This window comes from Callospermophilus lateralis, chromosome 4 (assembly GCF_048772815.1).
Source record: "Callospermophilus lateralis isolate mCalLat2 chromosome 4, mCalLat2.hap1, whole genome shotgun sequence".
Taxonomy (NCBI): Eukaryota; Metazoa; Chordata; class Mammalia; order Rodentia; family Sciuridae; genus Callospermophilus; species Callospermophilus lateralis.
Window position 1 is genome coordinate 114,622,561 of NC_135308.1, and position 27,915 is coordinate 114,650,475.

The window sequence follows — 27,915 nt, forward strand, 5'->3', positions numbered from 1 at the left end:
ACTTGTAATCCCAGCTGCTCAGGAGACTGAGGTAAGAAGACAAATCCAAGCCCAGCCTCTGCAACTTGGTGAGACCCTTTCTCAAAAATGAAAAGGGATGGGGATGTAGCTTAGTGATAGAGTGCCTCTGGGTTAATCACCTAGTGCCACAAGTTTTATTTTTTAAAAACATGTAATTTTCTGGCTTTCATTATCACTAAATTAATAAATGTTCTGTTTTCAGCTAATACTGTCTATATTGATTTATAGTAGAATGATAGAAGCCATAGTCAAAAACTAAATAATCTGCCATATAAGGGTTTAAAATACTTGCCTTTGAATATTTTTCTCCCTAAATTGATATCTTAGGGTAGTGAACATGCTCCAGTAAGATAATAAAATTAGATTTTATGTTTCTTAAAGGCTAACCACTAAAAGCAGAATTTTTGTTCTAAAACTTTTTGAAAAATACTTTGTAAAAAATTTATTAATAAAATTGGTTGGCACTCTTATTAAATATTCCTACTAGAAATGTTTGTCATAATTTATTTACTATTGCCTATTTGTTTATTTCCTCTTTCTGTAGCTTTTCTTTAACTGACTAATAGAATCCAATTAATATATGGAAAAAAAATGCTGTCAATCTCGGGGAATTCTCAGCCGCAGTGATCTTGACTTGCAGTTAACCTCAGCTACCAGTTCCCACAGTTATTGTCTAGGCTGTCATATGTAACTGTACTGCCCATCTCAGTTTCTGTATCTTGCTTTCTGGCTCATCTGCTCCCATTCTCTCTCTAGTCAGTCACATTAATGTTACCACTCCCTAGACATTCCTTCTATCATGGTCTCTGATGACCTCCCTATTTCTAAGTTCAGTGGTAATTTAGGAGTCTCCCATCTTCTTAACCTGCCAGCCAACAAAATTTAGCACAGTAAACTACTTTCTGTCTAGAAACACTTTATTTTCTTGTGGTTTTCAGGGCACAGTTTCTTCCTAGCTGCATCTTGTGAGAATCCTTTGTAAGATTGTCTTCATATTCCTGATCTCAAAATATCAGTATCTCCATGCTAAGTACTTGGATCTCTTCTTTTTCTTGGTGATTGGTCAGTATTTTCAATATCTTTTAAATTTGTATGTCTTGCCCCTAATTCTTCCTAATTCTAGTTTCATCTACTCCAGATCTTTACTTGTGTGTATATATATATATATATATATACACACACACAAACACACACACACACACAAGGTAATTATCATTTATAAAGTGAAACTCTTCACCCTCACTCCAAAATCCCGTTCATTCTTCCTCAACTCAGTAATGGCCACTTCTTCAGGTTGCTAAGGTTAAGAACATTGGTATCATTCTGATTCCTTTGTTTTTCACCCTCAAATACTTTACAGTCCGTCCTCTGTCTCATCACTTAAATCTAAACACTTCTTCCGTTTCTACCACTTTGTTTTGTATTACTTCCATAGCCTTGTCTCCCACCCTTGCCATCTATAAAAGTGAACATGAAGAATGTCAGTCCTGTCATTTTACTTTATTTCTCCAAAGCTCCTCCGTGGCTTTAAAATTAAAATTAAAATTCTCTGATAGCCCACAAAATTCTATGTAAGGTACAGAAATACCTTTAGGTTTCATTTCTATCTCATTCATTATGCCTCAGCCACTTTCATGTGCCTTGCTCTTCTAAAACATGCCAAGCACATTCCCATCTCAAGGCCTTTGGATTGTTATTCCTTATACCTCTTATGTTCTTTCCCTATATAGAACTAGATTACAAAACTTAATGAAGAGGAAATTTCCATGTATTATTGTATATACTATATATTATGTACATAAATATCTTTGTAGTAATAGAAAAAAATGTCCGGAAAAGACATTAGAATGTTAACAGTGATTATTTCTTGGTAGATGTCAGTATTTTCAGTATTTTTGCAATGAACAAAAACTATTTCTGCAGTCAGGAGAAAAGTATTCCTTTTTATAGAAAGATGAAACTTAGCTTCTTTGGCTTCTTCCTTTCCCTTGATAGGAATAAGTGGAACATAGTGTTCTGTTTTTTGATCTAAGCACTATTTATACAGGTGTGTCATTTTGGAATCTTAATCCAAAATAGTGATGATGAATGCGATTTTCTTACACATTTCTATTTTAATAAGAACAGAAAAAAATATATAGAAAGACAGCAGTACTGATCATTCATTTATATTATGTCATTATTTAAATTTCTGCTTAATGTGCTTTGTTGAGATACACTGCAATATTTACCACTAATTTTATACCCTATCAAAATTTCATTGATTACAAGACTAATACCGAAATTTAGCTGCTAAATAGAATATAAATATAAACATTGGGATAAATTTATATAGAATATGTATAGTTTTTAAAGTTTCTTAAAAGAACATACATTATGAAGTTGAGTGTTTTACAAACAATGTTTTTCCCCAAACTAACCAACTATTCTAAATTTTATATTATTCCATATTTCATCATATCATTAAATATTTTATTCAGATTTCTTGAGTCTGTTAGGCAAGTTATTAACCAATTAGCTGTGATAATACTGTACAGTATTTCTTTCGGTTACTTCAAAATCTTAAAAGATTCATTTAACTATAGGTACTGAAACATAATTACATTTGTACCTTCAGATACAGAAATAATCTTATATCTTATTTTATGCAATTTAAGCTACTGGTATAAAAAATACTCAAAAATATTTGATTTAGGATTAAGGAAAATGTATAGTTTTACCTTGAATATAAGAAATTTTGACAAATACACACTTCCCATCAAGCAAGGGACATTCCTTTTCATTTTGTGTCTGTATGATCTAATTAGCTATTCAAATTATAAATTATTTTCTGTAGTATAAATTATTCTTAAATTTTTTATGTAGTATATTAGTAGCATCTTTTAATCATACTTTAATTTGTACATATCCCCAGAAAATATTTTGATTTTATAATTAATCAAAAATTCAAGTCCATCTTGTAAAACAAATTATACTTTAGTGTTGTGTGAATGAACTTTTTTACCTTTTGAGGTCTTTAATTTTTCAAGTAATCATTTGTCTTAGTTACAATTATTTTTTTTTCCCTAAAAACTACAACTGGTTTTACAAACTTTTTTTGTGTATTTATTCTGTTTTTCTTTAAATATTTTTCACATATATGTTCATCTGTTCTTGCTATTCTATTCTTATTTTAAGCTTAGATCTTGTATTCAGGTAAACATCTAGCTTTTCATGGTATGTTTTTAAAATTTATTATATTGACATATCTTTCCTTCTTAAATCTAGATACAATTGAAAAGGAAATAAGAAAGATCTTCAATATTCCAGATGAAAAGGAGACCAGATTGTGGAACAAATACATGAGTAATACATTTGAACCACTGAATAAACCAGACAGCACCATTCAGGATGCTGGCTTATACCAAGGACAGGTATTGTTTAACAATAATGTTTATTTTAAGCATATTACACATGAAACTTGTTGGATTCACAAACTTTAATGAATATCCTGTAATATATAGTGGGTTCTACTATCTTCACCTTCTATCTCTTCTCATTTCTACCCATGCTGGTCAGTAACTATAACTTCTGATTTCCTTGAACTTATGAATAATCCACTTGTTAAGAAGAAATTATTTGTTTTTTTTAAAAAGCAGTTAATAGTACAAACTGGGTCAGCAGACTTCCTGTGAAGTTCAAGTAATAAATATTTTATTTTCTACAGGCCATGAAGTCTTTGTAACTGTAACTGCCCTTGTAATAGCATGAAAGCAGCCATAGCCAATATATAAACAAGTATGCATAACTGTGTTACCATAAAACTATTTTTAGCAATATAGCACACTAAGTGGACCATAGTTTGCCAACCCTTACTAGTAGGTATCATCTCCCAACTTGGTCTTTCTTTAATGGCATAACCCAAGAAATGAACATATTGAGAACTTAAGATTTTATCATAATCAGCAATTGATTCTTTTAAACATCTCTTGAGTTAATCTCTTTATTCTATTCCCAGCCCTTATCTTTCATATTCTCTTTTAACAAATGCTGCTACTTTCAGTCTTTTATATGTCCACACTCATTCTTATTTGTGCCAGAATATTTATTCTAAAATGTAAATCTGATTGTTTTCCTTTTATATACCTTTTCTCGTTCCTTAATGACTATAAAGTCCAGAAACTTTAACTTACTCATGGTTTAACCTCTTCTCTATTCTTCCAGCATCTTTAGATTATACTTTGTCTTATGCTTTTTACTGTGGCAATACCAAACTGAACTACATCTGAACACAGTATGTCATTTCATACTACTATACTTTTGCCTACATAATTTATCTGCCTGATGTACCCTTCTTCCCGTTCCCTGCATTCTTCTGGCAAAAATTGCTTTTTATCATCCAAATATTCAAATTATCCATCCCATCCCATCATGTAGACACACCAGATCAAATTATTCATTCTTCAAATTCCTACTCAAATATTATATTTTCTCTTAGATTTTACTCTTTCTCAATATCCCCTGATTTTTCTACTTTCAGGAAAATTTTCTCCTTCCATGATGATTTACAAATATGTCTTTTGAATTATTCATTTTGGTACTTTAATTATATATATAGTATACTTATTTAGACAATGAGGTTCTTCTGTTAGTTGGATTACACATTTGTAAAACATTTTATTACTTAACGTAGTTCCTGATGATCCAATATATAGAAGTTTAGTTTTGTTCCATTTCATTAAAAATTACTACTAACATCAATAATGTATTACTGGATTATGAAAAATTTAGAGAAACCAAGGGAAATTAGTTTTTAATAAAAAAAAACAGTGATTTTCAATCTTTGCCATGATATTTTAAGTAAAATCTTATAAAAATCCAATATGTAAGGATTAAAAGAGAAATTATCTTGATGAAACTGAAGTGAGGACATTGGAGCTCTACCAATTAATCTACACTCCCTTCTTTAGCTTCTTTTCTGTTTTCCATTGTTTACCACTAGAATTTAAGGAGTATAATTTGAAGTTATATAGAATTATTTTTCTAAATTTTTTAAGAAATCCTATGTAATAGGATATTATTCTCCTCACTGTATACATTAGAAAACTGAAGTCTAAAAACTCAACCCAGAGTGGATCAAGGACCTAGGCATTAGACCAGAGAGAATGCAACTCCTAAAATAAAAATGTAGGCTCAACTTTCCATCATGTCAGCTTAGGAACCAACTTCCTCAATAAGATTCCTAAAGCACAAGAAGTAAAATCAAGAATCAAAAAATGGGATGGTATCAAACTAAAAAGCTTTTTCACACAGCAAGGAAAAGAACATGAAGAGAGAGCAGAATGGGAGAAAATCTTTACCACCAGTACCTCAGATAGAGCATTAATTTTCTATAAAGAGCTCAAAAAAAAAAAAACCCCACAAATAATCCAGTCAAAAAATGGGCAAAATAACTGAACAGTCACTTTTGAGAAGAAGATATACGATCGGTTAACAAATATATGAAAGAATATTCAACATCTCTAGCAATTAGAGAAATGCAAAGCAAAACTACACTGACATTCCATCTCACTACAGTCAGAATGGCAATTATCAAAAATACAAACAACAATAAATGTTAGCAAGGATTTGGGGGAAAACATACACTCATACATTGCTGGTGGAGCTGCAAATTGGTGCAGACACCCTGTAAAACAATATGGAGATTCCTCAAAAAATATGGAATGGAACTACCATTTGACCCACCTATCCCACTCCTCAGTTATACCCAAAAGACTTAAAATCAGTGTACTATAGTGATGCAGTTACATCAATATTTATACCAACTCCGTTTATGATAGCTATAATGTGTGTCCAATCTAGGTGCCCTTCAGTAGATGAATGAATAAAGAAAATGTTCCTATACACAATGGAATATTATTCAGCCATAAAAAATGGAATTATGGCGTTTGCTAGTAAATGGAACTAGAAACTGTCATGCTAAGTTAAATAAGCCAATCCTCCCTCAAGAAAACAAAGATAAAATGTACTCTTTGTTATGTGGGTGCTAATATGCAGTAAGGGCAGAGAGAGGAAGAACAGAAGTTCACTGAATTAGACAAAGGGGAAGGAAAGAAGGGGGATGAGAATAGGAAAGACAGTAGAATGAATTGGACATAACTTTCCTATGTTCATATATGAATATACCACCAATGAAACTCCACATCATGTTCAACCACAAGAATGGGATCCTAATTAAATATAAGTTATAATCTTAGAAGACATAGAGTCATACCAACATAAATAAAGTTATTTCATACTAGACAAAGGTGCTGGGAAAACTGGAAATCCCTGTGTAGTAGAATGAAATTGAACCCCACCTCTCATCCTGTACAAAACTAAAAGGGGATCAAGGACCTAGGCATTGACCAGAGACTCTGTACCTACTAGAAGAAAAACTAACCCCACTGTGTCGGCTTAGGAACCAACTTCCTCAGTAAGATCCTAAAGCATGCAAGAAGTAAAGTCAAGAATCAGTAAATGAGACTGTGTCAAATTAAAAATCATCTTCACCACAAAGGAAACAATCAAGAACATGAACAGAGAGCTTACAGAATGGGAGAAAATATTTACCAGTAGCACCTCAGATAGAGCATTAATTTTCAGGATGTACAAAGAACTCAAAAAACCTTACACAAAAATAATAATAATAATAAATACAAAGGGATAATGTTCTCTCTGATGTGTGGGTGCTAACTCACAACAAGGGAAGGGAAGGGGAAGATTAGAAGTTCATTGGACTAGACAAAGGGAAATGAAGGGAAGAGTGGGGATACAAAAGATAGTAGAATGAATCAGACATATCTTTCCTATTCTTATGTAAGAATATATGACCAGTGTAACTCCACATCATATATAATCACAATAATGAGATCCTAATTGGAACAAGTTATTCTATGTTGTGTAATATGTCAAAATATACTCTGCTATCACATGTATCTAAAAATAACAAATTGAAAAAGAAAAAAAAACCCTGAAGTTTAGAGAAGTTAAATAGTTTGATATTCTTGCTATAAAGGTATGCATTTACTAGGCTGAAGAATAGGAGAGTAAGTTCATTTAATAATAAGATTGAATATAAGGATCCTTGAGTTGGAATGTTTCAAAGAATATTCATTAAATATTCTAGATCTTTTAACAGTTCTTTTTTTAATTTACTTTTCTCCACCAGGTTGTTAAGATACAATATTAATGTTTAATTAAATATAAGATTCACTTGCAAATACCTTCATAGACAAGGGAGGAAAGAGCTTGAAGAGAGCTCTTAGGAAGAATTCCTGAGTGTATCTAAAGATGTATAGGATGGGGAGGGAGGGACTTTGGGGGAACACCAGAAGGAACCTGGGCTTCAATCTGAAGACAGTGTCAGATATTGTGAAATACCCTCACACTACGTCACCTCCACCAGGCAATTTATGAGAACAGGAGGGGTAATTAGCTTCCTCCTTCTCCCAGACCTACAGTCTGTCTCCTTAGTCAAGCTATCCTGCTTTATTCCTGCCTTAGTCCTAGGCCCTACCGTGGAATGTTAAAAAATTTAGCTTTTCTGTCTAATTAGCAATTCTTTCTGTGATAAATGAACTAAACATTATCCTTCTTTTAATAAAACTGAAAGTATCCTCATTAGAAAGTAAGGCAAAGTGTCTTTATTAGAAAGTAAGGCAAAGTAAGTGTCCCAAAAAAGGTAGACTTTCCCTTTTTCCTTTTGTGTATGTGATTTAAAATTTGAAATTTTTCTAAAAATGTCTTCATTTTGATTTAGTTTTAATTATAAGCAAAATTTTATTCAGAGAATTTTAATATACAGAAATTTGAATAAAGAAATGAATTTTATTATTTCTGATGATGACCTTTTAACATTAACATCAGTTGCTGTAAAAACATCAAGTTTTCAGTACAAATACTGTTAGGAATGAAGGTATTGACTAAACAATGTTAAATGTATTATTTTGAAATTTTCTGCAGCTAAAATCTTTTGTTTTATAGCTGATTTAAGTTTTCCAAATGACCATGTTATATGTGTCACTAAAATTACAAGTTGTAGTAAAGAAAAACTTTATTCAGAAGTGATCAATCATGGGGCTGGGGATGTGGCTCAAGCGGTAGTGCACTTGCCTGGCATGTTCGATCCTCAGCACCACATACAAAGATGTGTCCGTCGAGAACTAAAAAATAAATATTAAAAAATTCTCTCCCTCTCCCCCCCTCCCCCCTCCCTCTGCCTCCCCTCTCCCTCTCCCTCCCCCCTCCCTCTCCTTCTTAAAAAAAAAGAAGTGATCAATCATAAATTCTATTATATAAATCTTTAAAATATATAAAAACATACTGGAATGATAATTTGAAATTGAAGCAATGGCTAATTGTCTCTGGTAGATAGGGAGAGGAATATGACCTGGAGGGGACCAGAATGGTAGGTGGACAATTTTAGGGTAGCTTCCACAAATATCCACGAGACACATCTCTGAGTTCAAGCAAAAGTTTATGAACAGAGAATATCTGCCAGGCTGCCCTTTTGCAAGGTGCAGTAGCCAGTGTCACTTGAATGGAAGCTTATATATCTTTTGGACAAGGAACAAGAGCAAACTAGAATTGACCTTGGGTGTAGGTGGTTGGGTAACAACAAGTTTTTTGTGTTTAGGGACCTTGCAGGGGGCAGGAGTTGAATAGGGTACCTTAAGTTTCTTTTTCTTAGCAGTTTATAAGTTTTGGTTTCGGGTCAAGATGGAGTCCCAGAAGCAAAATGGAGTTACTAATGTTTAGGTACCTAACACGCAATACACTTATTCTTTATGTTATTTATTACAAATACATCATACAACTTTTTTAAAAAAAAGACAATTTTAATACATTTTAATATTTTAGCACTATCTTCCAATATGGTTTCATGAATTTTTTAATCAGTTTTTTATTCATTGCATGTTCTGAAATAGGTGTATATTTTACATGGTTAGAATCAAAATACCAATTTATAAATGACCTGGAATCATATAGTCCATAAAAGTATATTGCTTAAAGTATGTAGAATAGGTTAAAAAATTACAACTATAAGGAAAATTAATGAAACAGAATATATAGAATGTATCCAGATTTGTAATATATTTATTTATTCAAATCATATTGACTGGGTTATCTTATTATCACAAATTTCTTTTGGTAATTATTTTAAAAGTAAATTTTTCTTCTTTGCACAAACTCATCTACATAGCAAAAACTGGAAGAAAGACTTCCTTTTTACTCTGGAATATATAAGGAAGAATTTGGGATGTTCAGATGAAGTGCAGCTCTGCCTCACCCTTTCACTTTATTTATTTATTTTTTTTATATTTATTTTTTGGTTGTAACTGGACACAATATCTTTATTTTATTTACTTATTTTTATGTGGTGCTGAGGATCGAACCCAGGGCCTCCCATGTGCTAGGCGAGTGCTCCACTGCTGAGCCACAATCCCAGCCCCTTGCTTTATTTATTTTTTTTATTTTTTAAAAATTAATTTATTTATTTATTCTAATTAGGTATATATGACAGCAGAATGCATTTTGATCCATTGCACACAATTGCAGAACAACTTTTCATTTCTCTGGTTGTACACGATGTAGCATCGCACTGTATGTGCAGTCATATACCTAGGGTAATGATGTCCATCTCATTCCACCATCTTTCCAGTCCCCAAGCCCCCTCCCCTTCCCTTTGCCCAAAGTTCCTCCACCTCCCCCCATTATGGATCATCATCCACTTATCAGAGAGAACATTCGGCCTTTGGTTTTTTAGGATTGGCTTACTTCGCTTACTGCTTAGCATGATGTTCTCCAAATCCATCCGTTTACCTGAAAATGCTATAATTTCATTCTCTTTTAATGCTGAGTAATATTCCGTTGTGTATATATACTACAATTTCTTTATCCATTTCATCTATTGAAGGGCATCTTCACAATTTAAATATTATGAGTTGAGCTGTTATAAACATCGATGTGGCTGTGTTACTATAGTATGCTGATTTTTAAGTCCTTTAGGTATAGATCAAGAAATGGGATAGCTGGGTCAAATGGTCATTCCATTTCAAGTTTTCTAAGGAATCCCCATACTGCTTTCCAGATTGGTTGCACCAGTTTTCAGTCCCACTAGCAATGTATGAGTGTGCCTTTTCCCCCATGTCCTCTCCAACACTTGTTGTTTGTATTCTTGATAACTGCCATTCTGACTGGTGTGAGATGAAATCTTAGCACATTTTGATTTGCATTTATCTAATTACTAGAGATGTTGAACATTTTTTCATATAATTGTTGACTGATTGTATATCTTCTTCTGAGAAGTGTCTGTTCATCTCCTTAGCCCTTTATTGTCACTCTTTCATTTATTAGATGCAATTTTTATCTACCTCGGGTGTGCTGCAACAGGGAACTTCAGTTTGATTCTCATAAATGTGACTTATTTAAATATTAAAATATTCTGTAAACTACATAATGACATAGTAAATGATTTAGCTAAGATCAGACTGTTTAACAGCTATACCCAATGGTTAAGCATCTGTTATTTGCAGTGTATGTTACAAGCTACCAATACAAATAGAAATCATACCTTCTGAAAACGCCCTTTATGTGTCATATTTGCAGGTATTAGTGATAGAACAGAAAAATGAAGACGGAACCTGGCCAAGAGGTCCTTCTGCTCCTAAGTAAGTGCTTCCATTCCTTATGACTTAATTGCATGATTTTATTGCCTTTGATTTCAGATAATGAAATCCAGAATGATAGAAGAACCTAGTTGTATATTGCAAAAATACATTTTTTAACTTTTTGTCATCTAAGTTTACAATTGAATTAAGGTATTACAATTTAAAAAGCTTTCAGTTCAGATCTCTTATAAGGTACAGTGTAAATGTTACAAATGGAAAAGTTACATTGTCTAAATATACTTAAATGTTTAAACATTTTGATTTTCTCAAACTATTTTTGTGATTTTTAAGAAAAGTATCTGTTAAGTTAGTACTTATCACAATGAGTCTGATGTGAAAGTAATATTTTTATTTATTTAAATAAATGTTTTAGAATATAAAAATGTAAGTAGAAATGTACCTAGAGTACTAAGAAAGAGATGCTTTTAATGGTAAATGAGGGAGGAATTAAAAATCTTTAAGTGTTTTTAGAATTATGAGAGCCACACTCCATTATGAAAAACACTTAACTCTGGTTGTGTTTCAATATTTAGACTTTTCAAATCTTTGAGAAGTAATATGGTACATTTGCCACCTATAATTGCAATGGAGAATAAATACAAGAGGGACACTCTATATTCAAATGTGTTATTTTCCTTTAGCAAATATTTATTCCAAGTGAGATAAGTGAGAATTATGAATAGCTTTATATCAGTTCTGTTTAGTTGCTGCCAATGAATTATGAAAAAATATCTATGTTTTTAGAGCTTTAGAATTTCAGATTTTCTGATGAGGGATTATGACATTTTGAAATCCTTAAAATATTATGATTTTTAACTAAATTACTAATTTAGTAGATGCTAGCACATCAAATTTAAAATAAAAAGCCTGCTACTTTAGTTTTTTTCAAGACTAAAATGTACCTTCAGTAAGTGGTTCTCTATCCTTTTTTCTTGCATGAAGTTTTTTGGTTTAAATTTGTCATGAGAAGGTGCCTAGTAGATATGTTAATTACATTGTCGTGACTTTTATTCTTTTTTTAAAATACTTTTAGTTGTAGATGGACACAATACCTTTATTTTATTTACTTATTTTTATGTGTTGCTGAGGATCAAACCCAGTGCCTCGTACATTGAGGCAAGCGCTCTGCCACTGAGCCACAATCACAGCCCCTGATTTTTATTCTTTCTTACCCTATTTAGTTGAACATAATTCAAGGGTAGAACTTAGTACAAAAGTAGAGCTTTTAGCCACTGGGGTTGTGGCTCAGCAACAGAGCATTAAAAGACTATGAGTTGAATCATACCTGTTAAAGATTTAGAAGGTAATAATATTTTTATGAACATTTATTTATAGTCTTTAGATCAGAACCATTGCTTTTTTTTCTAACTTAAATTGTAGTATACTTGCTATATCTTTAAATAATTTCTGAAATTACAAAACTGGCTATAGATTAATATAAAAATATAAATGAATTACAAAGATTGAGAAGTCTTTGGTACATAAAATTACTGATTTTCTGCTATCTCAATGCTTTATTGTGGTATTGTTTTGCTTTTCTCTCTTTGAGACAATGTTTTGCTATGCTACCCAGATGGCCTCTATCTACTGGGCTCAAGTATATTCCTGCCTCAGCCACCTAATTGCTGGTATTGTAATGCATGCTAACACACCCAACTCAGTATACTTTTTTCTACTCCAACAACTATACTATTTGCTTTGTGTAAAAGAAAAAGCAATTTCTTATATAATATCTATCACACACATGCAGTAAATTGCTGTGACCTCCATGGCTGAATTTTAGAAATTGGCGAGGGGCGATAGGGGATTAAGAAAGACAAATACGGAGAGAAAGGTGGGACACTGTCCTCTGATGGAGGAACAATGACCCAGATCTAGTACAACACATAAGTTTTATCATCAAAAGATTTATGGGAAAGTTTCTACAAAGCATACAGACTTTAAGTTCACAGCACTTGGAGACATTATGCTTAGAATTCTGTATTCCTGGCAGTTGGTGTCTGAGCTCAAGATCAAGACTGTTATAGGTTTATGCCTTTGCACAAAGCTTCCTCAGGCAGGGCATTAGCATAACAACTGGACAATCTTGTCCTCCCACCTTTACACAGAAAGTTCCCAGTGCAAGCTCAGTCACAGCCATGATGCAGTCAAAGACCATGATCCAAGTCACTGCTATCTACAGTAAATATCGATAATGAAAGTACAATATTAGACATGCATGGAAGTAAAATTCAGATCCCAGGCTACATTAAAACTGCTGGTTTAATAAGGATCCTAGATAATCAGATTACTGGGATGGAGAAAATTCAGCAAGACTGCTTAATATAAATGAATAGACTCTTTCTATACCCAGAAGTCTGCAATTTTTATACAGGAGAAGAAAAATATTTTCAGTTTTGTAGTCCACATGGTCTCTGTCAATACTATATAACTCTGATTTAGTGTGAAAGCAGTCATAGACATTATGTTAAAAAATAAGCATGACTCTGTTTCAATAAAACTTTATTTATAAGAGGCAAAAGGCTTAGATTTAGCCTGCGAGCCACAGATTTCTGACCTTTCCTATAATACCCATAGTAAATCATGTAGGAATTAATATAATAAAAATTAGCCTAATTGTGGTAACAAAAACATCATGACACTGTGACGAGGGAGGCAAGTAGACTAAAATAAACTAGTAAGCTCACAAAGATTTAATTATATATGAAAATGTGATATATGATAGTGTGTACCTAGGCAGTGAGGGTGTTTAAAGCAGATGAATACTTAGATTTTATTAGAACTAGATATTTGGAGAAAAGATTAAAGACCTAAATAAAAAAAATTAAATTTTAATTTAGAAGAAACTTTGGAGAATATCTACATAAGAATCATAGAGTATAATGTGAAAAATTGATTTGATGATATCAAAATTAAGACTTTCTGAGCTGGAACTGAAGCTCAGTGGCAGAGCGCTTGCCTTGCATGTGTGAGTACCATATAAAATGAACAATAAAATAATGGCATGCTGTCCATCTACAACTACAATTTTTTTTTAAATTAAGACTTTCTAATGAAAAACCATATACAAAATTAAAATGTCAATTTTGGAACATCTATAACTTACAAATAAATAATATCTGTAATACATAAAGAACCGTAACAAATTAATAGAAACAAAACAAAATTGCCTTAAAAATAGACAAAAAATAGGACTAGACCGTTTAAAAGAAGGCCAACTGCTGAGGGTAGATGGGGAGACAAACTCACTAGTAATCATAAAAAGAAATAATAAGATACAACCTTACATTCATTAGAATGAAAAAAAATTTAAAGGTTGCTGATGCAGAGTGTTGGGTGATATATGGAAGTCTTATGTACTGATGACAGAAGTGTAAACTAGTATTGCCAGATTCTGTAAATCAGTCAGTATTGAATTAAAATTGAAGTACCATAATCCTTCTGACCCAGTACCCTTAAAGGGTATAATCTTTGCAGCTGTATTTTTGGTAGTAATGGAACATTGAGGCAACCTTGCTCAATATCTGTTACTGGTAAAGTGAATAAGAAAAATGAGATATTGGTTAATAGTGTAAAATCTTCAAAACATACAGTAGAGAGGAAAAAAATCAGAATGAAATTTACAGTTTAATACCCTTTTTGTGCATTTTAAACAGAATATTATGTGAAATAAAAATATTACTTAAGAACATAGAAAAAGCACAACAGAGGAGGGGAAAAAAGGAAAAGGTGAAAAAGTATCACTTGCTTTTATTTGTATTTATATAATTGAAGCAAGGACACAGATTCTTTTTTTCTAGATGAATGTCAGCTTTAAAAAAAAAATCAACTCAGGGGGCGCATAGTGGTGCATGCCTGTAATCCCATTGGCTCGGGAGGCTGAAGCAGGAGCCCAGGAGTTCAAAGCCAGCCTCAGCAAAAGCGAGGTGCCAAGTGACTCAGTGAGACTCTGTCTCTAAATAAAATAGGGCTGGGGATGTGGTTCAGTGTTTGAATGCCTGTGAGTTCAATCCCCAGTATCCCCCCACCGCCAATCAAGTGGAATACTTGTGTATTTACTGAATCACATTGTACGTTTATGTGACTTAACACTAGCAGAGAGAATATTTTAGATTTTTCAAGAAGAAACTTCCAGATAAAGACGTGGTGTGAAAATGCTAGTTCTAATAAACATCACGAATGTCCAGTAATCATACCACATAGCACATAACCAGTTCCTACCGAAGGTGTCAAAGGCAAGGAGAAATTGAGTTGTGTTATGGTAGAAAGAATAATCACCTGTAGAGTTTAATTAAAACAGTTTCGTTTTCAGTGGATCATTTCTAAGGAGTTCACATGTGATGCTAATGCTGATGCCTCAGGATTATACTTTGAGAAATTCTCTAAGTAATGTTTCTTGACATGTACTATGCAGTTCCCACCCAGATCAGCAGAGTATGTCTTTATGGTGTGCCCAGGAATTTGCATTTTAGGTGTTTCTTATGAACAAGAAAAAAATTTAAATGTTACTGTAGAGGGCATATATTAAAGCATTTTACTTGTCTGACTTTCCTAAACCACTGAAAAAAAAGGAATGTTGTTGAAAATGGAAATGAACTGAAACCATGTGTGCTCATCTGAAGCATAAATTTTGGGAGTGGTGGTTTTTACTTTGAGAAGAAATACTAAATATTCAAAGGTGTTAAGGGTAAAATAATTTTTTTAAAAAACATGTACTTCTGTAGTTACTGTGTGTGTATTCTTTTAATTAGCATATCAAACAATCCATTGTCTACATTAGAAATCTAAGCACTACTCAGAAGTTTTCTAACTGAATTTTTCTCCTAAATATCAACATAATTTGAATTTTTCATCTTTATATTTATGCTATATATTAAGAATACTCAATGCTTATTTGTTTTTTGAAAGTTTACATTTCTAGTTTCTAAGTATCAGATTTCTTACAACCTCTCAAAAGCATGGCCTCTTCTAATGGTACTTTAAAATTTGACCATTTATTTTCCAAGGATATTTTCCTAGCATTAAGTGAATAGTCTAATTATTCTGTTGGGGATGTTTGGCTAATTAAATCTTGAATTTCTGAAAAAAAAAAAATATTTTAAAATAGAAAAACTTTAGAAGCCTTGAGGAGGGGGTCCTAAAGAGTAGAAACCTGCACAATTAGGTTAACTTTTACTTTATCAGAAAAGTTAAGGTTGACAACTCATTTCTTAACTGTGTGGCTTCTAGCTGAAGTACAACCTATTAAATAATTATGTTATGGTCAAAATTCCTTTTTGTGAGGGTAGCATTTGAATTTAATCCATTCATTTTCATTAATTCTTCAAGAAATATTTTTAAAAAATGATTAAGGTTTTGGAGAAAAGAAACTAAAGAGACAATGATGATTCTGAAAAGCATCCAGAGAATTTACCATCAGCCAGATAAAAGCAGTGGCTGAAAAAAAACAAAAATCTAATGGAAAAACACTGCTGATAATTATACATTGTGTCTCTGCCATTTGTAGAGTTCTGATTAATAAAATTCCAAATTGATGACTGAAACTCTCAAGTATAAACTTAATCTAATGCCATAATAGTATTTTTACAGCATTCTATTCCTGAGAAATCTGCTTGGAAGAGAAAGCACTTTGTGAATAAAACTATTGCATACTACTTTTTTTGTTGACACATATAATAGAAGTCATTGTAACTGCAATATTCTGTTTCTGCTTTTCTGTACTGTTTTAAACACTTCTTTAGATTATTTTGAAGACTAATTAAGCCCAGTTCACATATGTAACTGCAAGAATTAATTGATTCAGAAATGGTGCATAGACCTATTTGGTTAAAAAATTATTAAAATACATATTAGGAAACCTTACATAAAGTGTTGATTTCATTTTAACAAATTGTACTGAAGCTTTTACATTTTATCTTATTGTTCCCATTAAGAAACAGTCACAGAATAACTTTTTCTGAGACTTGTAAAATGTGAGATAGTGGAACAGCCAAATAAAAGTGTTACGATACAATTAAAAGATATGGAACTAAAGTTTGGAGAGTAATGAGCTGCAGGGATGCAGTCACATTCATAGATTTGGGAAGTTAAAGTGTATGTGAATTATCAGAAAATGTAGAGAACAATATACAAAATTTAAAGGGTATAGCAAAGTATTGATACTAGAGAATCAAATAGAATAATCATGAAGGTTCAGAAAACTTGTTTCTGCGGTCAGCAAAGCTAAAAGTTGAAGAGATGGGAGGGATAGAGAACAGAGGGTTAATGAACTTGACAAGCAGAGACCATTGTTTAGACTAGCATGTAAATTCAGGCAGCAAGATGGGAGTGGGAAGTAGATGACTAGGGAAAAGATGCTAATCAGAAAATGGTACAACTGGTGTACAAGTACTCCTCATGAAATATACTTATTTATCAAAGGTGGTACTTGGTTGGAGAGGAAGGATTCCCAGACAGGAAGATAAATCTGTTTGTTATTTAAGTGTATACATTCTAGGTATTTGTCCCTTAAAGGCAAAGGTGTCATGATAATATTAAAGTAAAATTTCTATATACTGCTATTTACCAATAAATTTAAGATTTTAAATGTTTATGTAAATTTTGCATTGCTAAAAATATATATGGATTAAACAGATCATTTCTACATCCAAAACTTCTACCAAAGTACTATTCCACTTTCTGTTGTGAAAAAATAATGTACAACCTAGTACTAGATCTGTTTTTATCAAACAAACCACATGGTCACAGTCATGATTAGCCGATGTAAGCATCAATACTTAAAAGCAGTATCTAGGTTTAGTTGAAGTTAGAAAATTTAGACAGTGAAATACATGTGTAAATGAATATAATTTTAAGTGTAGACTTCTCAGTAAATGCTTGACAACGTTCATAGATACCCAGGAATACTTACAGGTTAAACATATCTGAAATGCTTGGGGGACTGGAGAAAGAGCTCAATTGGTAGAGTGTGGGACCAGAAGTGTTTCAGATTTCTGAATATTTGAATAGACTTCACCAGTTGAACATTTCTAATCCAGAAATCTGAAAAAGATCTAAAATTTGAGAATTTTTGAGTGTCAAGTGCTCAAAAAGTTTCAGATTTTACAACTTTTCAAATTTTAGATTTTCAAATTGGATATCTATCCTGTATTGGATACTTTCTTTCTCTTCTAGTTAGTTCCAAAAAAGATTTGAGCAGTTTATAAAATTTACAGTAACACAAGGTTACCTGTTTAAATAGGTCAGAAATGAGGACAAATGGAAAATAATTGTATTTACATTATAAGATGAAATCAGAGAAGATAAATTAGCTGGTAGAAGTATTAAGGGCCTTTTTTATTAAAATTGTTATACATAGGTATGAACTTTTTTGGATCTCAAGTCAAACTAACCAACTGAAAGAAAAATAATGCATTTTAGATAGTTGGAAAAATGAGCACAAAACTATATTAGGTTGGGACTGATAATGGTATGTGGTGATTAAAACAAAAAGATCCCTATCTGTTAGGGATGCATGCTAGTATTTATGGGTGAAATTATAAGTCTTTGAACTTACATTAGTCCACAAAAAGAGGGGAGAAGGGAGGAAAGGGATGCTCAGGGAATTATAGTTAAAACAAGAATGGCAAATGGTCATTGTTGAAGAAGAAATGTTGATATTGGGTAAACGAGAGTTTGTGTATGTTTCAGAATTTCTGTAATGAAAGTTTAAAATAAAGTATATTGTGAAAGTATATTGATGCTGAGCATAATAATGACTGAAGAAATGACTGCAGCTTCATCTTTTAAAATGGAAAGTTATATATTACAAATATTTTCTGTAAAATTAAGCAATCAAAATAAGAAACAAAAATAAAACTATGAAAAGCAATGTATTGTAAATTCTTGCGTATCATTAAGTACCTTATCCCCTGCCTGTCATGCAGGAGGCATACAGAAAACGCTTCTTGAACTGAACTATCTGTATCTCACTTAGAAGATGATATTTTTCAAGAGATTTAAAATTTTTTCTTTAAGAACTTGGCTTATCATGGTTGTTAGAAACAGTTTAAGTTGGTCTTGTTTTTGTTGATAATTTTTGCTTTGTCTAGCATGATTAGATTTTATAAAAAGTTAGGTTGTTTTACAATGTTAGGTTTGAAATAAATATAAAAATCTTTTTAATAACTATTTTGCTATGTTAGCATTCAGACTTCTACATTTTGATTGTTCAATATCATGGCATTCAGTTTCCATGTATGATAAATATTCAGGTCACTTACCAAGAAAAACTTTGTTTCTGTTGAAGCAAGAACCTAATTTAGCCTTGAATTACCTGCTTTTAGTTGAAACATATTGGACATAGAGGAATTCAGATACTATAAACTTTCAGTTGTCAGGAGTAAGGTTTAATTTTCTCTGAACCACTTAAGCTAAATTGATGTCTTGCCTTTTTTTGTCCTATTTAAGAGATTAATCCCTGCCTTATATTACAGCTAGACCAAACTGGCCAAGATTAGCTTAACGCTAGGTAAGTGGCTTGGTATCCAGTCAGTATATCATATTTCAAACATTTCTCTTCTCCCCTCTAGAAAGCCACTAGAAAATGAAAAATATAATTTCTAAATTACATCATGGAAAGAAAAAAGGGTTCTGATTATTATCTGTAGACTAGAGAGTCAACCCTTAAACAACCTGACATTAATTTCACAAATTTTAACTAGATTGGACTACTTAACTGATCTGTAATCATTTGTCAGTAATATCGATAAAAGCATTTTTAAATTGTCTTCCTTCAATTTCACCTGTGGACAACATATATTTTTATCTCTCTGATCTATTTGCTATTTAAGGACAACTATAGTTTTTATATCATTTCATCCTAGACTTTGCCTTTTCTTTCATTAATTCCCCCTTTCCTACATGTATAAAATCCCTACCATACTGTTTTGTTTCTTTTCTAATGTCATCATCTCTTTTGACCTATGAACATAAACAAATCTTTCCCACATTGAAATATAAAAACATTAACTTGCTCCAAATACCGCCTTTTTAGTATCCAACTTTTTGCAAAAGGCTTTACTTAATGTTCATTGCCACCCATGCATAATTTAACAAAGTCTTATTTGTTGTTTTTATCCAGTTTGACTTTAATACTTCTTTTTGATTGCTGTCTCCCAGAGTTCCCTGAATTTTAATCCACACTACAAATGTTTTTCAAGAACTATTCTCACCTCTCTGACCAATCCTCTCTTCCTCTTCAGTGTCACCACATTTGATTTTGCAGATGGTGTATAGCCTCTTGCATTACATGTGAAAGTCTCTCCCTGTCATGGTCCATTAAACAAGTTCACTGACTATAAAGAGCAGCTGTGCTCAGACCTTAAATGCATTCATAATATACAAAATTTGTCTGAAGATCTTTTCATACCATAGTAGGTACTCAAAGGTTATAAGTTCTATGTTAATCCTCTCCCACAACTCAAAACTAACACAAATATGCCAACTTGTATTCTTGCCTGTAACTCTTTTGAATTCGCAATTTTCTCCAAATGTCACATAGAACTTGGAGATTTCTTAGAAAATTGGGAATGGAACCACCATTTGACCCAGCTATCCCTCTCCTCAGTCTATACCCAAAGGACTTAAAAAAGCATACTACAAGAACACAGCGAAATTTACAATAGCTAAACTGTGGAACCAACCTAGATGCCCTTCAATAGATGAATGGATAAAAAAAAATGTGGCATATATACACAATGGAATGTATGTTACTCAGCAATAGAAGAGAATAAAATCATGGCATTTGCAAGTAAATGGATGGAGTTAGAGAAGATAATGCTAAGTGAAGTTAGCCAATCCCAAAAAACTAAATGCCGAATGTTTTCTTTGATATAAGGAGGCTGATTCATAGTGGGATAGGGAGAGAGGGAACAGGGAGGAATAGATGAACTGTAGATAGAGCAGAGGGGTTGGAGGGGAAGGGAGGGGGGCATGGGGTTATTAATGATGGTGGAATGTGAGGATCATTATTATCCAAAATACAGGTATGAAGACACGATTTGGTGTGAATATACTGTGTATACAACCAGAGATATGAAAAATCATGCTCTATATGTGTAATAAGAATTGTAATGCATTCCGCTGTCATATATAAATTTAAAAAAAGAACTTACCACATCAGATTGAACAAAATCTATTTACTCTACTTCCTATCCCCTCAACCTCAACAGTATTCATTTCCTGCATTCCTTGTTTAACTACTATCTCAAAACCATCTTGAGTTTCTCTTTCCACCTCACTCCTTTCAAGTTAGCAAGTCTTATAGTTTCTATCTCCTAAATCTGAAATTTTTAAGTGTTTTGTCTCAGTTCCCCTTTACATGCTTAAAAATTATTAATGAATCAAAAAAAACTTCTGTTCAGGTGGGTTTTTAATCAAGTGTTTATCATAATAGGAATTAAAATTAAATTTTAAGATATTTATAAATAACAGTGCTGAGCCATTATCTTTTGATGTAGCTTACAAAGGATAACTTTTCTCAAAAAAAGAAAAAAGCTAAGAAAAATAGCATTATTTTACATTTTTGCAAGTTTCTTTACTATCTAGATGAATAGAAAACAACTAAATTCTCATGTGCTTCTGCATTTAATTTATTGTGGCACACTATTTGTATGAAGTACATGAAGGAAATTTGTCTTCATATAGCTATGTAGTTGAAAATGGGAATAGTATTTTCTGATATTTGATACCTTATCAAAACTTGACCAGAGGTGGTTTAAGTATTAAAGGTTAATTACAGTGTGGATCAGAAACCACACTGTACAATGATTCTTTTGTACTTTTCCATTAAGACCAATCATTTGTAATTTTATGCATTTTGGTTATTTGAAGAATATTGATTCACTGAATTAGGCAAATCTTTCTTGTGTTGATACACTCCATTATATAATTTTTTATAAATCACTTTCTTCGGGGGGAGGGATACCAGGGATTGAATCCAGGAGCCCTTAAACACTGAGCCACATCCCAGCCCTTTTTTTTTTTTTTTTTTTTTTTTTTTTTTTTTTTTTGAGTCAGTGTCTCACAAAGTTGCTAAAGGCCTCACTAAGTTGCTGGGGCTGATCTTGAACTTGTGATCCTCCTGCCTCAACCTCCTAAGCTGCTGGAAATGCAAGTATATGCCACCACACCTAGCTGTAATTCACATTTTTAAAAATTTTATGAGAAATGTCTGGGATCCAACAACCACATGGTGGCAGAACTTTTTTCAAAAATTCTGTTTTTTGATTGAAAACTCAGATTTTTTATCGTTGGCAATACTTTTAGTTATTTTCCTTGAAATAGTAGGTTCCCTTAATTCATTTTTGAGAAAATGTGTACTGGATAACCAAGTCTTAGTAGCCACCGGAAGTTGTGTTGTGGTGTTGTTTGGATTTTGTTTTGTTCTTACAATACTCAGGATTGAACATATGGCCTTGCACATTCCCACCTTGGCCCCTTTTTCTTTCTTTCCTTCCTTCCTTCCTTCCTTCCTTCCTCCCCCCCCTCCCTAAGTTTCCCAGGCTGACCTGAAACATGCAGTCCCTGCCTCAACCTCCAGTTGTTCTCCTGTGTAGGAGTGAAGAGTGGTGCTATAAAAACAGTGACTGGTTTCACTTGCAGTTCAATTACACAAATTTTTCCTCATGAAAGCCATGGTACTTCCATATGTAGCAGATGTGCTGCTTCCTGCAAACTTCCCAATTTGTCATATAATATTAAAAAGTAGCATAATTAAGAGTCAAGATTTAATAAAAATCAATAATTTTTATTTTTCAACATGATTTTCATCAATGAAATTTTGTTTTCTACTGTGGAAAAGTGAAGAGTATAGCATCACTGTTACTGCTTTGATTGATGTTAATATGCCATCAGTTTTATCCACCATTGTTTTTGCATTATCAGCACAAATACCCACCCAGTAAAAACTGTCAAGTAATATTTAAATAACATATTGGTATTATAATGAAAATAATTTTAACACAAATACCATGAAAGGGTCTTAAAGAACCCTAGGGTCCAGGTACTATACTTTGAAAATGCTTCCAAAACATCAAAGACATGTTGCAGTTGCCCACACCATTTTCTTAACTTCAGCCCTTTTAAATTTTCCCCTTTGTTATCTTTATAGTCTCCTACTGACCTTCCAGACTTCGTTCTATTTTTCTTCTTGAGTTATCTTTTCTAGAATGTAAATATGATTTTGTTGATCACCTATTAAAATTTTTCAACAAGTCCCAGCACAATTGGATCAAATCCATTTTCCTTCACAGAACATAGTGGCCCTTTATTATCATACCTACTTTACTAACTTCTGTTCCTATCACTATACATTGTTTTGCTGGATTTACTGATAATTTCCTAAATACATCATATTTTCTACGATCTCACATTTGCAAATGCTTTTCTTTCTACCTGGAATATTCCTAGTTCTCACCTGTTCCTTTCACTGAACATCATGTTATACCTACAGAATGTTGTGTTAAAATTTGTTATCACCTTTATATTGTTTTGTAGGTATTTTACTTATGTGTCAATTTTCCCTGAACTGTCTGTCTCTTTTGTATTCCTACTTTGAATGAATTCCACAGAAACTGTTATCAAAATACAACTTAATTCTTTTTCTTCTAATATAATCCATAGGTAAAATTAGTAATGAAGAGTTTAAACAAAAAAGCACAGATGGACAGAAAAAGGAAAAAAAAGTAAATATATACACATCTATATGCTCCTCAGCCATTTAAAAATTTTTTTAATATATTGATGAACCTTTATTTTATTCATTTATTTATATGTGGTGCTGAAAATCAAACCCAGTGCTTCACATGTGCTACTCAAGTGCTCTACCATCGAGCCACAATCCCAGCCCTCCTCAGCCATTTTTATTAGAAGTAGTAATATATTTTTTATTTCCATATTTCTTACTGATTGATAGAAGGGAACAAACATTTCCATTTATATATGTGTTCCTGAAAAATTGTAATGAATCACATTTTGAAAGATTGACATCCTTGATCCATAACTCTAATCATAGTAGGGTTTTTTCATAGTTAAAAAAACTCTGAATATGGCAGCAAAAATGCCAAGATATTTCTGTTATTGAAAATAATAGTATTCTAAAATTACTTTTAAGTGTGTTTTCTACATTATTTTCTATTAAAGCTTGGTTGATTGTATTTTTTGTTTTAACTTAATATAGTAAAATTACATTTTTATTAAAGATATTTCTGTCAGAAAGTTGCCTAAAGAGAAGTTTTACTTAAGTAATCCTTTAATACACAGCCTTTACAAAAGAAGGTTTTTTGTTTTGTTTTGGTGGTGCTGGTGATTGAATCCAGGGTATTATACATGTGAGAAAATGAAAGAAATTTTTGATAGATTATATAATATATAAAACTTCAAAAGTTGAATTTTTCTTACATACCATTTATTATGTGTAGTACATTTATACACAGGTACATGTATTTTTTTTCTGAATCCAAATTATCTGAAAGTAGATTTTGTAGATTAAACTTTCCTACCCATTGACCATTTCATAGTTCCTTAGTAACTTACTAGAGGAAATAAAATAATTTTTAGAAACTTATCTGTTTGGGCCTCACTAATTTATAATTAGCAATGAATTAGTTAACTGGCTTGAAAACTAACGTTTTTAGAGCCCTTGGACTAGATGTTGCCTGGTGAATTGAAATTGTGTACAAAATTTCAAAGGAAATTGAATCTTTCAGAGACCTTTAATTAATTTAATCATTTCTATATAGTAGGTTTGTTGGTTATAAATTATGCCTTTAAAGTGTACTTATTAGTTAAAAGCCAGAGGTGATTTTGGGCAAATTTTACTACTTAGGTTTGATTGAAACTCTCTGTGCTCTTAGGTCCGCCTTGCCTTAAAATTTTTAAAAATTGGTAATATTCTCTGTTCTCTGTCAGTGTATATATAACTAGAATGCCAGTGGTACCTACTGAGAAACAAAAGTGGAAAATTTTCATTCCATTAATTTTTGGAAAGTGATTATAAAATGTTAATAATTGTTACCTTAACTCTGAAATGGGTATGTACAGTTAGTAAATTTATAGGAATAATAACAAGGTGTATATTTAATTTGAAAATAGCTCCCTTTTTATTATATATGAAAAGGACAAATACAGTACAAGTTAAAAACCAAAGGATATATAGTGATTTTGCTCATAAATCTGTTTTCCAGCATTCATTTACTACAAACATTGTCATCTGTTAGTTCTTTTCTTTATTTCATAATTATTTTCAAAATTCTTCATTTTTTATCTAATTTAACATTTTCATATTTTTAAAGGTCCCCAGGTGCATCCAATTTTTCAACTTTACCAAAGATCTCTCCTTCATCTCTATCAAATAATTATAACAACATCAACAACAGAAAGTAAGCACTGAATCTTAAAAACTCTTTGTTTAATTGATCGCCCTATTTTGGTTGCAAAAAAAATCTCTTGTATCTAAAATTTAGGATAAAAGCTTAATGCATTAAACTGGTTTTCTTTTAAATTACTGGTCAGTTCTTCCATGAGTAATTTCCTAAGAAAGAAAGCACATTTATAAACTATTTCTTGATTTAATATGAATACTATAATAGTTAACTGAAAGAAAGAAATGAAACATTTTTGGAATTTTATATTCTAAATATTATTGAAATATATGGAAATTTGTTATAACTCATTTTTGTAGGACAGATATAAACTTCAGGTGTCATTTTGGAACTAGATGTATAATCGCCTAAAATATAATATTTTTAAAGTGTTTATCAGTGTTTCTCAGCTGGAAAGCACACACAAATTTTTATGTTTATGAAAAAGACAATTACATTTTCTTAAAAAGAGGTTTAGAAAAACAATTCCCTCCCCCCCACACAATTAGTTCAATGGGGAATCTTGGAATTTAGAGAAGTTTTGTGAAAGTATGTGCTATATTGCTATAATAAAAAAGGTTGAAAGTCATCTGAGCTTTAAATATAATACCTGACTATGGGTGTATTACCTTGAAAATTGTCATATCTATTTTATTGGAAAAAGTAAAAAGAAAACCTCATCATTTGCAGTTAGCCCAATCAATTTACTAAAAGAATTTTGATCCAGAGATGAATATTTTCCTTTTATTTCATGGATCTGTGTGTGTGCGTTGTGGTTTACGTATTAGGTTAACAGTTTAGATAAATATTTTGACTATTTGTCCAGTTCATAAATGGCATCTGATAATTCTTATCAATAAATTCAAAAAGACTAACTTGTGAAATAATCTTTGAAATAACACCAGTAATTAAATTCATAAATTTAATTTTCCCTTAAGATTAATATCTTTAGTGGGGGACTTGGTATCTGGATTATAAATAGATGACAATAATTAAAATAATTTTAGAAAGAAAAAATGACAAAGGATTAATTTTACGTATCACAACAACATGTTATAATGATATAAAAATTTAGTACTGACCAAAAATACACATAAAGATTGATGGATTCAGACAATCCAGAAGCATACCTTCTTATATAAAAGAAGTTAATGTGATCAGAAAGCATTCTAGACTAATGGAGAATGGGTCAGATTATCCAGGAAATTTCATTGAGAAATTGGATAACTCTTTTGTCTTTTAGAACTTTAAATATAAGATAATTACCAGGCATATAAAAAGGGGGGAAGTAAAGGGAAAAAAAATACTTATTACAAGTGAATTTTTTAAAAGAATAAATATCAAGCTCTAGAAAATAAGAAAAATGGACAAATGATATAAATGTGTAATAAAATAAAGGAATTAAACGTAAGATAAACATTTTAAACGTCATATTTATCACCAATTAGAATTTTGTAAATTAAAACCATAAAAAAAACTTTGTTTACTTTCTCCTGCCTCAGTCACATTGAGAAATTTAAACACAATCATATTCATTCTTATAAGATTCTCTTTCATGGTTGGAATATTAGTACAGCTTTTCTAAAAAATAGTATTTACATCTTTATATCAGTAATTCATAAAGATACATGTATTTTGTGTGTTAGCATTACACTACAATACTGAAAACACCATGAATATTCAAAGTTAAAGTATAACACTTTCTTTTCTATTTAAAATTATATATCCACAGGCAAAAAGGATGAAACAGTATTATCCTGTAATTGTTTGTATTTTATGTAATATCTTTTAATTCATCAAAAGCAATTCCTGTATGAGATAAAGTCTTACTTGTGTTCCTACCAATTGTAAATCACTCCCACATTTGTTGTAAAAGAATTTATTTTACAGGTATAACATGTATTTATGGTTATTCTTTGGAGAGCTTTTTAACATTGTTTGTATACTGTATTGAATATAGACTGTTTTGATTGGAATCTGTGTGTTTCTGTTTTTATCTCATTTCCTCCCCAACATAATAAAAATGGTAGTACAATCTTACGTCAAAACCTCTGACTACAGGAGTTTTAAACCAGGTTTAATGATTTTATTCGTATGACTAGATTTTACTTTTAGCCAACTAAATTCAAGACAGTAAAACAATCTTTTGTATTAGGAAATTTTAATAGTGAAAACCTACTGAGGAATCCACATACTGTGGTTATTTTTGAATTTAAAAGTAAATTTTACTCATGTATTACCTTTCTTAGGCACAGAACTAAAGCATTCATAGAATGGAAGGGAGTTTTTGTTGTTTTTACCTTTAAAACTCTGAACAAAAAGTTATTTTATGTGAAAGTCTATTTCTTATATTTCCATTCTACTTGTGGAAGTTTAAAGCTTCAAATGGAAATAGCATAGTTTCTCTGAAAGTATGTTAATAGGTAACGAATGACCTTTTTAAATTAAGTGCATTCTTGAAAATTCATGTATGTGGAAATATTCTATAAGTATAAATTATATAGTAAAATCAGTAGTTATTGTACATAAGCTTATATGAAATATATTTACAAGTTCAAGACTTGAACTATCCTGTACTTATACATTATTAAGATATAAAACTTTCATTTCCAGAAATAAGAATATTATAAAGATAATACCATATGCTTGGAATTATTTAAAGTTTAAAAAGTTTTTATTAAAACTAATACTGTGAAGAGTCCATTGGTGAAGTACAGTTTGTTTACTGTATGTAATTTTATCTGTAGGTCCATAGTTGTCTCAATTATAATTTATGTGCATTTTTTAATGTCTGTCAAATT

General features: G+C 31.5%; 1 protein-coding gene across 4 annotated transcripts in view; it reads left to right on the top strand.

Moving 5' to 3' along the window:
• Window positions 1-27,915, top strand: part of Usp15 (ubiquitin specific peptidase 15) — a 116,568-nt gene that overhangs the window by 43,624 nt on the left and 45,029 nt on the right. For 3 of the 4 annotated variants that reach the window (XM_076854804.1, XM_076854807.1, XM_076854806.1), the window contains 3 exons: window positions 3,289-3,434; window positions 10,651-10,712; window positions 25,046-25,132. In XM_076854804.1, coding sequence (XP_076710919.1) covers window positions 3,289-3,434; window positions 10,651-10,712; window positions 25,046-25,132 — 295 coding nt within the window. The remainder of the gene's footprint in view (window positions 1-3,288; window positions 3,435-10,650; window positions 10,713-25,045; window positions 25,133-27,915) is intronic. The other variant, XM_076854805.1, reaches the window with a different exon arrangement.